General features: G+C 36.9%; 1 protein-coding gene across 4 annotated transcripts; it reads left to right on the top strand.

The window, feature by feature from the left end:
* Positions 1 to 1,440: 1,440 nt before the first annotated feature.
* CDK1 (cyclin dependent kinase 1) lies at positions 1,441 to 15,792 on the top strand. Of its 4 annotated transcripts, none has more exons than XM_040242311.1 (8): positions 1,441 to 1,583; positions 4,106 to 4,168; positions 6,643 to 6,799; positions 7,581 to 7,704; positions 9,662 to 9,832; positions 10,992 to 11,155; positions 11,267 to 11,408; positions 13,413 to 15,784. In XM_040242311.1, the coding sequence occupies exons 2-8, from the start codon at positions 4,132 to 4,134 to the stop codon at positions 13,509 to 13,511; spliced, it is 894 nt and encodes a 297-aa protein (XP_040098245.1). In that variant the 5' UTR covers positions 1,441 to 1,583; positions 4,106 to 4,131; the 3' UTR covers positions 13,512 to 15,784. The 4 variants fall into 4 exon arrangements, with proteins under 4 accessions (XP_040098245.1, XP_040098243.1, XP_040098244.1 ...); XM_040242309.1 differs by lacking the exon at positions 1,441 to 1,583 and adding an exon at positions 1,602 to 1,690 and having other exon boundaries at positions 13,413 to 15,792; XM_040242310.1 differs by lacking the exon at positions 1,441 to 1,583 and adding an exon at positions 1,602 to 1,699 and having other exon boundaries at positions 13,413 to 15,786.
* Positions 15,793 to 17,225: the final 1,433 nt, after the last annotated feature.

The raw sequence follows: 17,225 nt of genomic DNA, 5'->3' as shown, positions 1-17,225 counted from the left end.
AGAGTTAAACATGACTGAGTGACTTTCACTTTGCTTCACCCCACCTGAAACTTTAAAAGATAACTAAAAACAAACAAAAACAAGCTGCAAAAATAGAGAAAGATAACTGAGTTAAATTTAAATAAAAATCTAGCATGAAAGTGTGGAAGCTTGTGGTCTTCTTTATGCTGAATGTCAAATGTATATAATGAATTACTAGCTGTTTTTAGATGATATAAATTAAATCCTTTGCTTAAGCCTCTCAGAGAAAAAGCTATATATATTTATTCTTTAAAATTAGTACCCTAAACTAGCAGAGAATAGTCTTCTCTAGAACACAGTTTTCATTTTATTTAAGGCAATTTAAGGCAGTTTTCATTTAAAATGTGAATTTGAGATTTTAGAAATAAGTTTTAAAAGTTATTAGGTTCAGGCCAAGATTTCCCAAATCTCCTACTTCTACTATGAATTCAAAATATTCTGTCACCCAGGAGCACAAAATTGCCAAGGTTGAGTGTTTGTGCCACATATAGGGGGCCATATGAAAAACTTATTCCATTCCTATCCTAATCTGGATCATCAAATACATAGTTGTAGAGGGCATGGTAATCAATATTTGTTCCAGATCCCAATACAGTCAGTGGAAAGACTCTTACTATCCCCAGTTCTTTTTTACTTTTTTATTTTCTTAAAGACTTAAGAATGATGTTCAGGTGCAGAAATCTCTTTAGGATATGGTGGAGGGCAATGAAAGAGTTTGGGGATACTGGATTATTTAAAGTGTAATTTAGATCTTTTTCTTCTCCCACAGAAGTGTGAATTTTTGTGTTTTTAAGAACATTTAAAATTCTGATGTGAGAATATTTTAACATTTAAGAAAAGAAAAATTTTGCTTTTTAATTTTTAAATTAAAATGTTACACAGATTTAAAAAATGAAATTTAAAACAGTGAGGTGAAAACAGCACAGCCATATATGTGTGTGAAATGTGACAAAAATGTATCTAACTCATATTCATATATATATATATATATATATATATGAAACGTTTCTTTACCCTGTTGAGGACATCTTTCCTAGTTTTCTATTACCTCTTTCTATTAAAACAAAGTTTATTTGTTTTGTTTTTTGGCTGCCTTGAGTCTTAAGTTGAGCATGTGGGATCTTCCCCTTGGGACATGCAGAATCATGCTCCTTTGGCCCAGACTGAGATTCATTATTTTAGAAAAGCATAAATATACATTAGCTTTCAGTATCAGAAATGAAAGTAATGGGATCTGGATTACGTGTAGCACCACTTCTGTGATGAACTATTTGAATACCTCAAATTTTTATTGTGCCAATATTGGGAGAGAAAAAAACCCAACCCAGAGAGGACAGTAGATTTCTTATGACTAGAAACAATAAGACGACCCTATCTTGGAAAGCGCTTGCGCTCAGACTCAGTTGGCGCCCGCCCTTCTGCTTTTTCTCCAGCCGCCGTTTCCTCCACCTTTCGCGCTCTAGCCACCCGGGGAGGCCAGCGTTAAGGGAAGCTAGGCTCTGATTGGCTCCTTTAAAAGTCTACGGGCTATCTGATTGGTGAATCCAGGACCCTTTAGCGCGGTGAGTTTGAAACTGCTCGCACTTAGCTCCAAAGCTGGCGCTTGGAAGTTAGGGAGAGCGTCGCCGCCTTGGTAGCCGCCGCAGCTTTCGCCGCGGGATAAAGCCGGGTAGCGTTGGTGAGGTCAGGGTGTTGCCTATGGGGTGTCGACTCGGAAGGGCTGGCTCGCGGACCTTGGAGGGGAAGTATTAATGAAGCAGGTGATAATTGGGAGGCTGGGCTCTGGGCAGTGGGGTTCTGCGTACCGCCAAGCCCGGCCTTAACCGGAGGCCCCGGGCCTGCGCATGGAGCGACGCCCAGCCTCGGCTTCAGTGGGAGGCGTTGGGGAGTCCAGCCCGGCCCGGTAGGGCTGGCATTGCTATGGCCTCGGAATTGCAATCTGGAGGCTGAGGAGGCTTTCGGGGGTTGATGGAAGGCAGATTTGTGCCTTCGTTCGCCGATGCCAAGCGCTTGTGGAGTGCCAGGCTCTGCCCTTCAGCTCCTAGCTTCGCCTCCGGGAGTGGAAAGCAAGACTGCAACTCAGCCAGGTGCTCGCGCCTGCTTCTAATCCCAGGTGGCCCCGGGAAACCGACCGGAAGAACTAACTTGTGGGCCTTCTCAGCTTGCCTCTCTGCTCCCATGACCCTAGCCTACCTGGAGCTTTTAAGAACACTTATCCTGGGCATAGACCCCGAGAGAACTTGGATTTTTTGGATTTTATTTTATGCTTGGTGGTTGTTACATACAATGGAATTGGTAAAAACTGGAAATCTAAGAAACGCCGAGAGTTAGAAACGTGTCATTTAAAATCCTTTCATCAGTTTTAACGTGCAGGTCTTGCTTTCTTTAAAGACCTGGAGGTGTCTGGGTGGATGAAGCCATTGGTATTTTACATCCTGCCACTAGGAATAGAGGAGGCACTCAAAAGGCATTACGAAGCCACATCCTTTATTTAAAATAGTTGCAACCAGGAAAAGGTGGAAGAGTAATTGAACCCAGCTTTGAAATTGAGTTAGTTTTCAGTTATTTTGTTTAAAATAAGCTCCACAGTTTCATTGTGATTTGGGCATATTACAGCTGGATATTGAAGAAAAGATAGTCCTAATCCATTGCCATTTGTAAAATTGAACATTTTTAAGATGGCCAGGGTAGTGCAATTTTGTTTATTTAAAAAAGTTTATCTCTGCTTATGTCTGGAATGATTTTGAAAAAGAATGTGAGAAATTTAACTTAAGGGTCAATATAACTTAAGGTTCAGTGACCTTTATGATTTTATCAGTGATATAAAAGGATGGTTTGGGCTTCTGAAGTTGATGTTTCCGTGGCAAACTTACCAGGCCAGGAAGTCTTGAGTATCTGGTTGTCATTTCCGCTTTTTTTTTTTTTTTGTGATTCAAGTATATGGACATTCTTTGTACTTGACATGGCATGGGGTATAATTACACTTTATGTATGGAATTGCCCATTTTCTTTTAGAGTGCTTAGTGATATTTCCTACTTTACAAAAGGTATCTTGAAAGTTTTTTTTATCATGTTTGTGTTACGTGACTCCTGACAACAAGAGAAAGATAAAAACTCTCATTTGAGCAGGTTGAAATGAATATACTTTTGCTGTTTTAAATATTTTCTAATGTGAACAGTGTGACCACATTTTAGCTCCCTACTCATGTCTTTAAAAATTGTTTATTAGCTTCATAAAAGTATCATGAAGCTACAAATTCAAGTAGCATTCATTGTTAAACTATTTGGGTATAACTGGCACACATTGATGAGCCTTGGAAGTCTTATGTAAAGAACATCAGGGTTTTCTTTGGGACGGATAGATGTTGATATCTGAATTTGAAAGTTAATTTTGAAAGAAGCTCTCAGGTGGCTTTAGTGGTAAAGAATCTGCTGTAGGGAACATAACAGACAGTGGTTTCCATCCCTGGGTCAGGAAGGTACCTTGGAGGAGGGCATGGCAGTCCACTCCAGTATTCTCGCCTGGAGAATCCTATGGCAGAGGAGCCTGGCAGGCTCCATAGGATCACAGAGTCGGACACTGAAGCCACTTAGTATACCAAAGTTATACAAGGATATACAAATATCTCCAATGTTTCAGAAGCTAAGAAAGGTGGGAGAGTCTTGAGCTCTTCCCCTTGTAAATATTGTTTTAATAGAATAGCTAATATTATGGAAAATTTTTTTAAAATTTATTTATATTTGGCTGCACTGGATGTTCATTGCCACAAGTGACTTTCACTAGTTGAGGCAAGTGGATGCTATCTTTGTTGCGGTGCACCACCTAGGTGCACAGGCTTCAGTAGTTGTGATGCTTGGGCTTAGTTGCCCTGTGGCATGTGGAATCTTCCTGGACCAGGGATTGAACCTGTATTCCCTGCATTGGCAGGTGGATTCTTATCCACTGCACCGTGACGGAAGTCCTATTATGGAAAGTTAATACTGCTCTAGGCACGATTCTTTACTTGTAATATCTTATCAATAACTTAAAAGCACCCTTTGAATTAGTAGCATGTGATCAAATAAGCTTTTCTTCTCATTGTAGGATCTACCATACCCCACTGATTAACTATGGAAGACTATACCAAAATAGAGAAAATTGGAGAAGGTGAGTGGTTTTAATAATATACAAGGAATTTAAAAAAATGATTTAATGGTTTGACATGTAAATATTCAAATTCAGTTTTTAAAGTATCTAACAGTCATTAGTGCATTAATATATATGTTCTCATATATATATGCTATATATATAGTAGCATAAGCAAAAAAAAAAGAAAGTTAACCTTTCAAGAGCATTGAAATTATTCTGACATGTCTCCCTACCAGCATCCCTCCAATAATCTTACATTCTTCTAATACTAAACACTTAAAGCAATACATCTATATATTTTTTAAAAAACACTATTGCTATTTTGTAGGTGTGTTGAGGAGAGTGTTAGGGCAGTGAAATTATGTACTTTAGTTTTAAGTACATCTGCATATGCTCTCTGAAGTTCTAGTCAGGGTCATGTATTTCATTTGGTGGTTAATGTCTTCATGTCTTTTGATTAAAATAGTCCTCTTGTCTTTTTCCCCCTTGACATTGAGTTTTTGACTACCCAGTTCATTTCTTAAATATATCAACTCTTATTTCAATCATTACCAAGTTGTTCTGTGATTTCCTTCTAAGTTAACAAAAATAATTCATTGAACTCAGGTAATAATTTGAACTCCTTTTGCCTTTTTAGATCATAGAGAATGTAACTGTATGCATGATGTGGAACCTTAGTTGGCATTTAGCAGATACTCTATAACCATTTGTTGATTAACAGTTTTTCTGTTTATTGTTCAGTCTCCATAATTTGCCTATTTTGAAGATTTTTAAATTTTATAATGCTTTAGTTCAGTTCAGTTGCTCAGTCGTGTCCGACTCTTTGTGACCCCATGAATCGCAGCACGCCAGGCCTCCCTGTCCATCACCAACTCCCGGAGTTCACTCAGACTCAGATCCATCGAGTCAGTGATGCCATCCAGCCATCTCATCCTCGGTCATCCTCTTCTCCTCCTGCCCCCAATCCCTCCCAGCATCAGAGTCTTTTCCAATGAGTCAACTCTTCACATGAGGTGGCCAAAGTACTGGAGCTTCAGCTTCAGCATCATTCCTTATAATGCTTAGTTCATTTCAAAGTGCGAGTCAGGAGAGACAAAGAGCACTTGCGATGTCTAAAACTCAATTCAGTATATATTGAGTATTCACTATAAGTTAATCAGTGGCTATTATGAGTAAATTTTAGGACCAGGTGAATGTTGTACAATTGAGTGAGAGGTAAGAATACTTTAAAAAGTTTGAATTTACCATTAACTACTTATTTGACCATATTATGTAAATGGCTGATCTTCCTTTCTTAACAGTGTGCTGGGTGAGGGTGCTACTGGCTTACCTACTTTTGTGTTTAATGCAAGTATAATTTACATCTGAATAATGTACAGATTTTAAGTGTACAGAAGGTCCACCCATGAAGGATGGTGGTGAAGATCAAATAAGATCAGTTCTTTATTTTTTTGACCTCACAACACAACTTGTGGGATTTTAGTTCCTTGAATCAGGGATTGAACCCAGGCACTTAGCAGTGAAAGTGCTGAGTCCTAACCACCGGACCATCAGGGAATTCCCAGATCAACTGGTTACCCAAAGCACAAGTACTCCAAATTTCATCAAAATAATATACAATGGATTTTATGTTAACGTTTTTAAAATGACACCATGACACAGACAATTGGATAGAATTTCTCTATTTAAAAAGAATTTCTATAGCATCAGTTTGTTACTGAGCAAACCATCCTTAATATTCTGATCAAACAAGTAGATCATTTAATTTTTTAGTGGTTCTTATCCTTTTTTGAAATACTACTAGTTTTGGAGAAACTCTTAAAAAACTATAAAATAGACTTCCCTAGATATAAATAAGTCCCTCCTAATCACTTTTGAAGTTACACTGATATCATAGGAAAAATAGTAAAGCTATTTAAGAAAATTTTCATATAATTAAGGGAGTCAAGACCTCCCTTAAATTGTCCAACCCCAGATTAAAAATCACTTACCTGGGGGATTCAGCATATCATGCATGCGAACTTGTGTTTAGCTGACTAGTCCATCTCCCTTACTGCCTTTTCCGTTCGGTGCCCAACCACCCCAGGATCCCTTATATTGAAATTGTTGCTCATTAGCTGAAGCCCATACATCAGAATCCATGTTCTCAACCTCCAAATGGATGTGAGGCTTCCTGCATTTATTTTATGCCTACCTTGGGTAGGATATTTGACAGGACATACATTCCAATTTGCAAATGATCCTTTTTCTCTAAAGTGTGCTGGAAAAAACCTGTGATGACTATATGGATTTTCTAAACTGCAGATAGGTTAGGTTGTAATTAGCCTCTTCTTTCGGAAGTGCTGAGAGTATAATTATGAGTGAGATGCTTCCTTTGGGGCCACAGCAGATGTTTCTATCATGTGACCCCTTACGGAATTCAATCATCTTTTAAAAATTTTTTTAGTTTGTGGAGGTTGTCACATAGCAGACACTTACTTTGTCTATTTCAGGTACCTATGGAGTTGTGTATAAGGGTAGACACAAAACTACAGGTCAAGTGGTAGCCATGAAGAAAATCAGACTAGAAAGTGAAGAGGAAGGGGTTCCTAGTACTGCAATTCGGGAAATATCTCTATTAAAAGAGCTTCGTCATCCAAATATAGTCAGGTATGGTATAATATCTGAATTTGAATCATTTTCCGCATGCTATTTCACAAGTGAATTTCATTGTGAAAATTTTTACAGTTGATTAATTTCTGATCGAACCTTTCTGAGTGGAATAGAATCCTACTATTTTTGTTCATTGAGAATGCTGGACATAGAAAACCTTGGCTTTTAAAGCAGGAATAGAGTTAGAGGGGCTTGGTGATAGAGATTAGTAGTGGGGGCTGGAAAATCAGGATAAACTGGTCAAGGGAGACAAGGAAGTCTTTTTTCACAAAGCTTTGTCACTGTTCCAACTCTGAGAGCTCTGGTCTTTAAGGACTCCTTAATCAGCGACCTGAGATAGGTAGCTAGATCAGGTGAAAGTTAGGATTTAATTGCATTTTGGGGGCTTGAGATTGTGAACAACTGGTAAGGTTAGATAATACTTTAAGAAGTTAATTTCTATGATTTGCCTCAATGGAAAGACAAACTCTAAGCAACAAGTAGTCAGCCTAGAAATATTCTTCTGGACTACAGGCCGTTTACCAAGTTAGCACCTGTAATATCACTTAATTTTCAGTTGCTGCCCTGAGGTTCCTTTCTCAAATTCTAGTTTAATACTACGGTTTCACTACTAGGGAAGGTACCACCTCTTCTATTCCAAAACAATATAGCATGAATTTGTTACCGTAGAAATTTCTTATGGCCTGCTTTTTCTAATAGCAACTATGATGTGCATAGAAGCCATTTTATTTTGTGAGAGATCAAAAATGTTAAGATTTGTAATTGTTTTATTTTTCAGTCTTCAAGATGTGCTTATGCAGGATTCTAGGTTGTATCTCATCTTTGAATTCCTTTCCATGGATCTCAAGAAATACTTGGATTCTATCCCTCCTGGTCAGTTCATGGATTCTTCACTTGTTAAGGTAAGAATCTTGCCTAACTTTGTTAGTGTTTGTCTACTGTGAATGTAAAGAGTCTATGCTTTAGAAGTGCCTGTGTTTCATGAGAATATACTTGGAAAAAGTGTTAGAAAGCAGAACAAGGAAGAAAAGAATGTTTCATTAAAGAATATTTTGTTTTTTCTCAGTCTATAGGTTAGGTTGTTAACAATCACCCATTTTGTTACTAGATAGTGCTTCTGGTTGTAAAGTGAAAAGTACTGCCTGAAAAAACATAAAAGAACTAATGTGTATTGTTGGAAGCTAGGATATTCTGTTCTTTGTCAGTCAGATATGTGTAAAATAAAAGAACAAAAGCCTGGGACAGGGTGATGCTAGCAGGCAGTTTCATTTTATTCTGGATTTGAATATGTATTTTGGTTAATTTATTGTAGAGATTAAGTTTCATTTAAATTTAAAATAATTATCCTTATACCATCTCTACCAAACCACTCCTCTGATGTAGCCTTTGTTTTATTAGTAATCTTAGAGACACTTGTATGTCAACTTTGTATGTGTATATACTTAAACTTTTTATAAAAATGGGATTTTATATATATTAGTATATATGCATTACTTTCCCTTTTACTGTGTAAAACGTTAGTCTACATAGGTCTACCATCTTTCTAATGTCTGATATAATTGCATAAACCGGTTCCCCACTGGTGGACCCTGAAGTTGTTTTCCAGCTTGGTGACTCATGTCCTTATGGTCAGTGCTGCAAGGAATATCTTTATTTTCCTGTGTATCTTTATAGGAATCTCACCACTGAAATCAGTGGGTTGAAGATGTTTATTTACACTTAAAATCTTGATAGTGCCAGTTAACCCTCTAAAAAATTAGACTGACATCATGGTGTATGTATATTTTTTAACATATCACTGTCATTAATCCTTTTTGATAATGATACTATGTGAAAAATACATTAACATCATTTGCCTTTCGTTTAACATTTTTTATTTCTTAGCCATTTTATAAACACTACATATTTTTCACTAATGATTCTGTTAGGATGCCACTGGTTTCTAAGAGCCTTTTAGTGGTAATATGTTAATAATAGTTCTTTTATTCCTTTTTTTTTTTTTGTCTTTTGTTAATGGTGTCTATATACCATTGGTTATTTTTATAATTTAACATACTTCTACATATCAGTACATGACTTTTTTATGTCTTATTTAAGTCTTCCTCATGCAAAGATCACATGTATTGGAACAGTACATGACAGTTTTTCTGGTGGTTTCAGTAGATAACCATTTCTCCTTTTGTCTTAAATTCTAGATGGATCAAAGGTTTATTTTGATGTAAGAACTAGAGTTCTTAATTTTTTTCCAAATGCTAGCCAGTTGTTCCAACTGATTGGTTTTATGTATTTTATAATATGGAACTTTATAGTCAATACTATATTTTATATTTCTGTAGTACCCATGTTGCTTCAAATGTCAGTTACATTGTGTTGGCAACAAGTATGTTACAAAACACTTCTCTGAACTGCTAAACAGCGTTTGTGATCAGTGTTTCCAAAGAGGAAATGAATATATAGAGATAAAAGATCGAAATGGAAAAGTCTAAACTTACTCAGGGCAGAACTAGAGTTGCTATAAGTATATAAAACAAAAGTTTAAGAAACTTTCTATATAGAAAATTACCTTATTACTTAAGAATTAGGGACCAGAATAAGTAAAAGAAAATGAAATGAGTGTCTATAGATGTTCCCATAAGGTGAATATCTTTGTCTTATTTGTACAAACATAATACTTGATATAAATGCTTCTCACCCCCCAGATACTTCCTGTTAGTCTCAAGTGGCCTGAGAACTTTTTTGGTAAATTGTTTATTTCTCTGCAATATAATTTCTTATGTCTTTGAAAGAAGGCTGCCAAGATTATTTAGAAAATCATTTCATCATATGGTTAAGTTTCTAATTTATATTTCCTTCTTCCAGAGTTATTTGTACCAAATCCTACAAGGGATTGTGTTTTGTCACTCTAGAAGAGTTCTCCACAGGGACTTAAAACCTCAAAATCTATTGATTGATGATAAAGGAACAATTAAACTGGCAGATTTTGGCCTTGCCAGAGCTTTTGGAATTCCTATTAGAGTGTATACACATGAGGTACGTTTTTTTGTGCTTTTGTTATGTGTGATTGAGGGATTGTTTTCTTTATTTTCTAAGACAAGAAAAAATACTCAGATTTCCAGTCTGTGCCAGTATCGGTTTATTGCCTCTCTAATCCAAAGTAACCCTTCACTGTCCGCTATGTGAAAATGCATCTGAAACTTTTGAGTGTTTTTCCTTTGCTGGGATGTTACCTTTGACAGTAGAGGGTGCTAGAGACAGTTAGAGGGTGCTAGAGAGGCATTGCAGGAAGGAGTCATTTATTCTTATAAGTCAGTCTCCGATTATTACAATCCTCTGTTACAGTTACTAGTCCTGTCTAGTAAAGGTTCCCTGTTCAAATTACATGTGATTTCTGTCTCGTTTGGATCCTATCTTGAAAAAGACTAGTTAAAAGGTTTTGTTGGTTAAGTACGACTATTTCAGATGCTTTTATAAGCTTGTAAATATAACCGCGTTTTGTCCCTGTTCTGTTGGTGACTTGGCTTTTTGTTGGCTGTTTCTGGAGGGAGAGGGAATGCTGAGTCACAGTAAGGATTATGGGGAACCTTGTCTTCTGTGGAGCTGCCTACCCTTGTGCTCCTAGACTTCCTCTAGATCAAAACTTGTGGCAGTGCACCTCTGGTCAGAGGTCTTGGCTCCTTTTTCATTATTCCTTTTTATAATTTTTCCCATGGATCTGTAAATATGTATTATTTGGTTTCCACTGGTTTAAACAGACGCAGTTGCCCTCCATTGTGATAAATTGGATATGCTAAAACAGCAGATTGGTGCTAGACCACTTACTAAGCTGCTGTGTGCCTTGGTTGTGATTTTAGCGTGTAAGCAGTGCAGGCACTTGTACAGTGTAGCGTCAGCCCAAATCCAGCGTCACTGTCCTTTGTGTTTTTAAGTGAAGGCTGCCTTGACTGTTTTGATCCTTGCCTTTTACTGATTTGAAAAGACTTGGTATGCTTTTATCTTTTCCTCCTTAGTGAATATAACTTACAAATGAAGTATTTATCTAACATTTAGTATTGTGTATAGTTAATTGACTTTTAAACACTATCAGAGCCAATCGTGCAGCATTCTAAAGGACAGTCCTAATATAAATGTTTACATTTAGATAATTTAATGTGCCACATTTATTCCAAGTAAGGTGTTTTCTTTGTAATAGGTAGTGACACTCTGGTATAGATCTCCAGAAGTGTTGCTGGGGTCAGCTCGCTACTCAACTCCAGTGGACATTTGGAGTATAGGGACCATCTTTGCTGAATTAGCAACGAAGAAACCACTGTTTCATGGGGACTCAGAAATTGATCAACTCTTCAGAATTTTCAGGTATTTTTGATTTACACTTGAGCTGTTAAGAACTTTAAAATTAACATGTAGATAGCAAGAATTATGTTGATGCTTTAACTTGTAAGTTTTTGTTTTGCTCTGGCTTTTTAGAGCTTTGGGCACTCCTAATAATGAAGTGTGGCCAGAAGTGGAATCTTTACAGGACTACAAGAGTACATTTCCCAAGTGGAAACCAGGAAGCTTAGCATCCCATGTCAAAAACTTGGATGAAAATGGCTTGGATCTGCTCTCGGTAAGGAATGCCCTTTATATTGGTTTTAAAACCATGGATAATTAATTCTGAATGTACTTAATTTTGTCTTTACCTAGGAAATAGGAATAAAACCAACATTTGTTGAGCTAGACACATAACTGTTACATCTGTTATGTTCATTACTAGTTCCATTTTAGATATGAAAATCACTAGTGGTTTTGAGAGGAGAATTTGGCATTTTTTTGTTGTCCTTGTTGATTTGTTTTTAATCTGATAGATAGCTATAGATACTCTGAAGGAGAGGACAGGGTTAATAATAACGCTGTAAGTGACTGACTTGGAGTGACCCTCCTTTCCAGCTTTTTTGTCTTGGTATTTACTGGTTTTTAGTTTAGACATAGATGTCTTCCTTATTTTTTCATATTTTTAGTTATGTAAGCCTTTGCTGCATGGATTTCCATTTCTCACCTTGTGCCTCTTTTCCACATCAGATAAGTTAGGAAAGGGATGAATGTAGTTCTTAAAACTTTCCCCTCTATTACATTGCTGTTCCAACTAAACAGCTGTGTTCTTTAAAAATAAGACAAAAAATAATTTGTTAGGATAAAATAAATTGCCCTAGACCTGCCCCAGGAAATTTATTTTAGAACAGTATTTAAATACTGAGGTGTTAGAAGGAACTAAATCTTACGAATCTCAGGTAATGTAATTCCAAAAAAGAAATTTTGGTAGGTTACTAAACAAAGGAAAAACATCTATTGTTGTATCATCATACATGTGTTCTAATTGATCTTTGGGCCTCTTTCACAGGTTATAATCATGCTGACAACTCCAGCTCAGATTTCCCAAATGCTTACAGTGCAGTCCAGGGTCCTTTACTGCCTCTCAGATATTTTGTGCATCAGTATTGATGATGTGATGTAAAAGGCCCTCTGTATTCCTGGCCCAGTCTGGGATTCTTGAACATTTCAAAGAATGTCACTTTAGTTAACCAAATGAAAATTGTGTTGTCAGTCACTGTTCCTTAGTCTCGCCAGTATTGACATCTTGGCCTGGATCACTTTTTTGCTGCTGGAGGCAGTCCTGAACATCGTTAAGATACTTAACAGCATCCTGTTTCTGTGTCCTCTAGATGCCATTAACACGTTTTCATCCCAATTGTGACAACCCCAAATGTATCTACACATTGCCAAATATCCCATTAGGGGCAGTCTCACCAGGCTGATAATTCCTACTGTAAACCACATGTTAGTCTTGGTTTCAAATTTCATCTTTCTCACTTGTAAGCTCTGTGAACTTCGGTAAGTTCCTTAACCTCTTTGAGCCTCAGTATTCTCATTTATAAAGTGGGACTAATTCCTACCTTCTGTTGTCAGGATTAAGTAACATGAAATGAACAAAGTAGAGTGCTAGCTATAGAATAACAGCTTAAGTGGTAACAAGATAGTAAAAATGTCTCTAGTTTGGCTTATTGATTTAGTTTTAAGATTTCTTTAAGATACATTTTAACTTTATCCAAACTTTTCTGCTGATGTGTAAATAAACCTTAACACTTAAGTTTTCTGACCATAGTTCATGTAGTGACTCATTTTAACTGTTTATAGCATAGTGCATGCTGGTTTTGTTTTTATTAGAAACTTGCTGAAAGCTACATTAGAAACCTCTAGTTAATTACTACAATTTCAGGAATGTTGTAAACAACTCAGAGGGCCTTTTAATTCTCAAAGTAAATATAATTAACTAGATAATCTTTCTTAAATTTATGCCTTGATTTTAAAGTTATCCATGAATGCTTGTGTCTTAAAATGTAATTTATAGCTAAAAGGTTATCAAGATATTTGTGATTTAAAGAGTAGATCATTTTAGAGCTAGGGGGTGAGGTAAAACATTCATGTGGTTTGCTGTTAAACTAATGGGAACGTTCATTTAGTAGTTTTTCTTTAAAATCATTAGCATATGGCTTATTGGTAGAAAAGTAAGGCTTTTGGGGGATTTTTTTTTTCTTATATAAATAACCTTTTAAAATATCTTTCCTTCACACAGAAAATGTTAATCTATGATCCTGCCAAACGAATTTCTGGCAAAATGGCACTGAATCATCCGTACTTTAATGATTTGGACAGTCAAATTAAGAAGATGTAGCTTTCTGACAATTTTCCTGTGTTGTGTCAAGAGCAGATAATTGTATTTTTACTGTTCCTATCTGTTTTTGTCTTGTGTATTGTTCTTTTCTTTGTTGTAAAACTTAATCTGTACTTCATCTTCTGATTTCAAAAGTAACTTAAAAAATGTAAATACTGTTCTATATGAATTTAAATATAATAATTCTGTATATGTTTGTAGATCCCACTGTAACAGCTGTTTGTTACTATAATAAAACTATATAAATCTAGTATTGATGTCAGGAATCAGGAAATTTTTGAGTTAGCTTAAACCGTCTAAAATGCTACTCCAGTCTTCTTTTCTTGTTGGAATACTAAAATTTAGGAAAGTGTGCTAAGTTCAAAGTTCATAATGCTTTGAAGTATTTTTATACTCTGTTTAAATTTTCTTGTCAGTTTCTTGTTATGTGGTAACTATACAACCTGCCTAAAGATGAATATTTTTCTACTGGTATTTCAATTTGTGACCTAAATGTTTAGGCATTCAGAATGAGAGAACTATCCAGATTTGAGCGACGATGCTTAATTTATAGAGGTTTTTAGTAACTTGTAAAACTAATGTTAGTATATGCCAAAGCTTGCTAAGTTTTACAGTCAGAGATCAAGGGCTGTCCACAGCAGGAAAGAACAGTTTAGAAAATTTATGAGCTATCCTATTTTTAGGTAGGTTATGAAAGTTATTTGTCTGAATTCTTGTGCTTTGGTCAGAGGTAATAATCATACAAAGGAGTTGCTTATCTTGGCTTTCAAGTCTGACTAAAACTCTTCGAAAATTTTGACATAGTTTAGCTTATTAGCAGCCTTCTTAGAAGGTTCTTATTTAGCCAAGATCACTAGCTTTTGGAATTGTTTAATAATGCTGCTCATCGTGATTTTTACCTGTACGTAGCCTAATTTAGATTGTTTGTTATAGCCAAAAGAAGTGTCTCTAAAAATAATTTTTATCATTTTTAGTGTACATTTATCCATTGGTTGCCCATACGCTCTGTTTTTCATGCTGATTACCCATGACCGGAATGAGCCTTCTTGTGTGGCTGATCCAGTTGATTGAGTATGTAATGGGTGATCTACCTAATCTTGTTGTCTTCTAATTTTTTCACTTGAGGAGAAAGTATGGGTCACTTTCTTTGGCAACAGGGCATAAGGTGAGAGGTTTGGTGACCGCCTTCTAGGTCTTTTGGTGGAAGCCAGCCTGCAGGAAGGGAATGTAACTAGAGATGGAAGTTGTTTGAGGTCACACTGTTGAGAGATTTCATGGTGGGAATTTGGTAAGTGAAAGGTCACACAAAAGAGGTAATTGAGGTGGTGAAATGGAGTATCTGCAGGCTGTCTATTGAAATGGGTCTACTTTTCAATTGTGCATTACAGAACTTTAGCGGTGTAGAATCAGCATTGATAACTGATACCGCTACCCCTCTGCCCCCACAAACTATCAGTGTGTCTTATATAATTATTTCTTGGTCCTTCTGTTTCAATAATATGTAGATGCCCTGGTGTCACCAGTGTTTGGGGCCTTGTGGATTCGGTGGCAGCAGCCTGCCTGCATGCTCATTGCTATTGTTCCATGCAGTCTAATTGTTTGAAAAGTCAGCAGTTCATCAGCTTAGAACCGACTTGGTGGACCAGGGAGATGAGATGGAAGAACCCTGCCATCAGTTGCTATAATGAGACATACCTTTTGTTTTGCTCCAGCTCTCTGTGTAGTCCTAAGTAAAGTGTTTATGTCAGCTTCAGTGACTAGTTGAAAAGCCACGGAATTGGGTCCTCATCTCATACATATTTTTAAATTGGCTTGTGCTGTGGCGCTTCTGATTGATTTTAAAGTGGATCTTGTCTGTGGGTCAGTAGCTCTTAAATCTGTTCTGTGCTAGAAACACCTGTGACTAACTCTCTTCCTACCCTGAACAGTTAAAAGTCCCCCAAGATGATTCTGATGCAGCCAGTTATTGCCAGTTGGTGGTGACTTTAACAACTTTGGACCAACATCTAGTTTTAGTTGTCTGAAAACTATGTTATACTGCATTATCTCTAACTTGTTCTATTTCTGTTTTAGGCTGTACAAAGTTCTTTGGTGAGGGGAGAGGTTTGTGTATTTTATCACCAATAGGAGACTTCCATATACTGTGACTAATGCTTTATCTTATTGTCTGTAGGCTTTAGAGAAGGATTTGTTGTTGTTGTTAAACATAAAATATAAAGGCAGTAATGATGCAAAGAAGTTAATACATAATGTATAATAAAATCATTAATTTATATGTGGACATGGCCTGTGTGAATTAAATGAAAAAAAAACTTTTTTTTTTTTTTAGTGAATAAAAGGTCTTTTGGGGACTTGGATTAACAATAAAATAATTTTTAATTAGTGATAAAAGGAAACTTGAAAGTTCTTGGTGAAATATACTTCTACATTACTGCTTCTAGCAAACTGTACTTAATAACCCATCAACTTCAGCCCCATCCCTATTTAAATAGTTGCCATATTCCTAGGACCCTAGGGTCATTTTGCATTTTGTGGACAGAACAGAGACATTTAGATATGTTTGTGGGCTGTAGAGTTTGAGAGTAGTGGGCATTGTTTGAATAGGTCTGGGGCAAGATGGATAGAATATTGAGTGACTAAAGAGAAAGCAAAGGATGGAGGGATAAAGTGTGAAAGTCCCTGAAGAGGGAGAAACTTCTGACTTAAAAATAACATCTGGAAACGGCTCAGGTGGGACAGTAATGGTACTGACAAGGATTGTAACTTTTGACCTTTGGAGAAAGGAATTATAATTGGAAGCAAGAGTAGACCTTTTCAGTCCCATACTGAATGTTTGGATATTTATTTAGTAGTTTGAATATTGAGTTTCTAAGATGCCTTAAAAACTTTAGGAGAAATGTGTTGAGAGTCATAGACTTGTTTGTTGAGAAGAGAAAAAGTTATCATAACACCTGCATTCCTTAGAATACTGAAAAGTCTGGTATTCAAACTTGAATTAGGACCTGGAGAGCCTGTTAAGAGATTTCTTGTGCATCCCCAGATTAAGTAGGTCCTGCATAGCCATGAATACACTTTCTTATGATGGTCCAAGGACCACTCTGAGAATCACTGCATGGGTAGTTCTCAGAAATCTGGAGAACTGAACAGAAACCTAGTCATCTTGTTAACTGAGGAAGCATGGTGCAGGAGAAACTGACCCAGAGTCAGCATACATGTAGAAGTTGAATTGGAATTTAAACCTAAATCTTCAGTTCAGTTCAGTCACTCAGTTGTGTCCAACTCTTGCGACGCCATGAATCGCAGCACGCCAGGCCTCCCTGTCCATCACCAGCTCCCGGAGTTCACCCAAACTCCTGTCCATCGAGTCAGTGATGCCATCCAGCCATCTCATCCTCTGTCGTCCCCTTCTCCTCCTGCCCCCAATCCCTCCCACCATCAGAGTCTTTTCCAATGAGTCAAGTCTTTGCATGAGGTGGCCAAAGTACTGGAGTTTCAGCTTTAGCATCATTCCTTCCAGAGAAATCCCAGGGTTGATCTCCTTTAGAATGGACTGGTTGGATCTCCTTGCAGTCCAAGGGACTCTCAAGAGTCTTCTCCAACACCACAGTTCAAAAGCATCAATTCTTCGGCACTCAGCCTTCTTCACAATCCAACTCACATCCATACATGACCACTGGAAAAACCATAGCCTTGACTAGACGGACCTTAGTCGGC

Source organism: Oryx dammah, unplaced genomic scaffold (genome assembly GCF_014754425.2).
Source record: "Oryx dammah isolate SB20612 unplaced genomic scaffold, SCBI_Odam_1.1 HiC_scaffold_6, whole genome shotgun sequence".
NCBI classification, from domain to species: domain Eukaryota; kingdom Metazoa; phylum Chordata; class Mammalia; order Artiodactyla; family Bovidae; genus Oryx; species Oryx dammah.
The sequence above is the reverse complement of the archived record's forward strand: the minus strand, read 5'-3'. Positions and strand labels throughout refer to the sequence as shown.